This window comes from Sinocyclocheilus rhinocerous, unplaced genomic scaffold (genome assembly GCF_001515625.1).
Source record: "Sinocyclocheilus rhinocerous isolate Xijiao unplaced genomic scaffold, SAMN03320098_v1.1 scaffold677, whole genome shotgun sequence".
NCBI lineage: Eukaryota > Metazoa > Chordata > Actinopteri > Cypriniformes > Cyprinidae > Sinocyclocheilus > Sinocyclocheilus rhinocerous.
The window spans coordinates 369,277-371,538 of NW_015633185.1; the positions used below are offsets into that span (position 1 = coordinate 369,277).

General features: G+C 35.6%; 1 protein-coding gene across 2 annotated transcripts in view; it reads right to left on the reverse strand.

Moving 5' to 3' along the window:
• sec23ip (SEC23 interacting protein) overlaps positions 1–2,262 on the reverse strand; it is a 10,926-nt gene that overhangs the window by 7,439 nt on the left and 1,225 nt on the right. Inside the window, exons 1-2 of one of the 2 annotated variants that reach the window (XM_016556731.1) lie at positions 1,628–1,824; positions 455–963 (exon numbers count right to left, since the gene is read on the reverse strand). In XM_016556731.1, the coding sequence (XP_016412217.1) occupies positions 455–963; positions 1,628–1,760 (642 nt within the window). In that variant the 5' untranslated portion in view covers positions 1,761–1,824. Of the gene's footprint in view, positions 1–454; positions 964–1,627; positions 1,825–2,262 lie in introns of those variants that run through there. The other variant, XM_016556732.1, reaches the window with a different exon arrangement.

Consider the following 2,262-nt stretch of genomic DNA (forward strand, 5'->3'; position numbering starts at 1 on the left):
TATATAAAGAAATAAAATAAAAAACCAAAGCTAAAAAAAAATGTCCAAAGAACAACAAAATTACTAAAACAAACTACAATGAAAACTTAAAATATAAGAACCTAATTTAAAATATTAATGAATACTATAAAATACTAAAATAACACTGTATTGATGGCAAAGGTAATCTACAAAGCAGGAAATTAGCAGGAACAATTAAAAATCCAGTACTATCCAATATAAATAAAACATAAAATTATACAAAAAATTAAAAAAGTCTAATAATTTAAATTTACAGATATCCGATATGGTAGAATATATAATGCATCCTCAAGATTGTAGCTGAAGTCATTCTCCATAGACTGTGGCAGCAGACGATATTTCAAATATGACAGAGCCAGTAAAATCCCTCGTTTGCAACTATAAATTTAAGTGCATAGTGATTAAAAGACAAATATGACATTACATGACCAACCTTGGTGAACGCTGTGTGTGGAGTCTGGAACGAGGGAGCAGGTGTGGCCTGAGAATAGGGGTTTAGATGCTGGGGTGTTTGGCTGGGGGGCTGCTGCTGTAATTCAGGAGCCATGAGGTACGGATTAGCTTTGCTGCTGACAGCTGTGTGACGGTATGGATTATATGACTGCTGGAAGCTCTGGGTAGGAGGAGGAGGAGTCGGTGCATTAGGTGGATGAGTGTATGTACCCACAGGGATTTGATTAGTAACACTGCCATACTGCTGAACGGGGTTCATGTGAGATATTGGTGGGTTTAGAGGCAGGCTAGCTGCAATGGATGCAGGCGATGGGCTTGTTGATGGAATGATGGTGGCGGCTGGAGGCGGGCACGGCTGCTGCCCTATAGATGCAAACGGGTCGCTGCTGTTAGTGGTGTTGGAAAAATAATTGAACAGGGAGGCTTGAGGAGCTGCTGATGATGTCTGACCAAGAAAACTGTCTTCTTCTCCAACTTCACTGACATCATCTTCACAGAGGATGACAAAGAAATGCAAAGAAAATTAGTTTTAAATATACTCGGTTAGTCAGCTGTTTGTGATGTTTTTAAAGTCATCACAAGTGAAATATGAAAAGCTTCAAGATAAGAATGACATTGATATTTTTTGATTGTATAAATGTTTTCATAAATATCTGATAGTTTTTATAAAGAGGAAGCTTTTTTTGTTATGGCGATATGGTATGAACCTCATCCTTTTGTCAGGAAATAGCAGTAATGGTTCTTTAAAAGACACATTTGATATTTCTGTGTTTTTACAATATTCAATGTAATTTAAATTAAGTTACGGTTTGATGACAGGTGGTTTTGGGGATAGCGAGTGATAATGTAATCTCATAATTTTGATAATTTGACACTGCTACCTTTTAGGACATACTTTGCCACGTATATAAATGTATATTTAAAGTCAACTGTTCTACTTTACTAATCAAGCAAATAAAATCAATACAAAATTCTTAAAATATTTGACCAAAGTAAAAATGCAGGTTTATTTTTACTGGATATCAGAGTAAAATAATCTTACAGAAAGCATGAGCTAATTATCATAAAGAGCAAAGACCTCTGAGCTGAAAATAGAGGAAAGCTAACATCACTAGCCACTAAAGCAGCTCATTTGAAGACTTTCTAAGCTCACCTCCGGATAAAACCGCCGGGCCGGTGGCCTGACCGACAGGTATGAACGGCAGGCTGAAGTTGAACTCCGGATCCGCTGAAAACAGCAGATTTGCGCTGCTGCTGGGGATGTTATTGGCTTTCCTATCAGCCATTTTCAATCAAATATTACACGTAGCTTGTCCTCCAGTCGGAACAGGCAGAGCTTCTTTTTTACAACACTTCCTGGTTCGTCACGGCAGAGCTAAAAGGGATCTCTAGATTTTCGCAGATTTTCACTTCATTTACAGTATGAAAGTTTCATATAATAATCTGCTCTGACGCATAGCACATGATATACAGATCTGCGTGACGTTGACGTACCAAGGCAAAAGTAATCAATGACACACAACATCGATAGTGTGATTTCTTTCGTTTTTCAGTTGTGATGCTAGAAAATAAAAACGCTTTCACTTTCAAGCACTAATCAATTTTAACTTCAAATATGTACAAACATCAATGTAAAAATGTCAAATGTAAAAAAAAAACTCTTTAGATCAATAATTTTGATACTTGAACACACATAACTTACTATTAATATAATATTACTAACGTATTACAATTTCGCATAACTTATTAATAATAATAATAATAATAATAATAATAATAAATTTATTT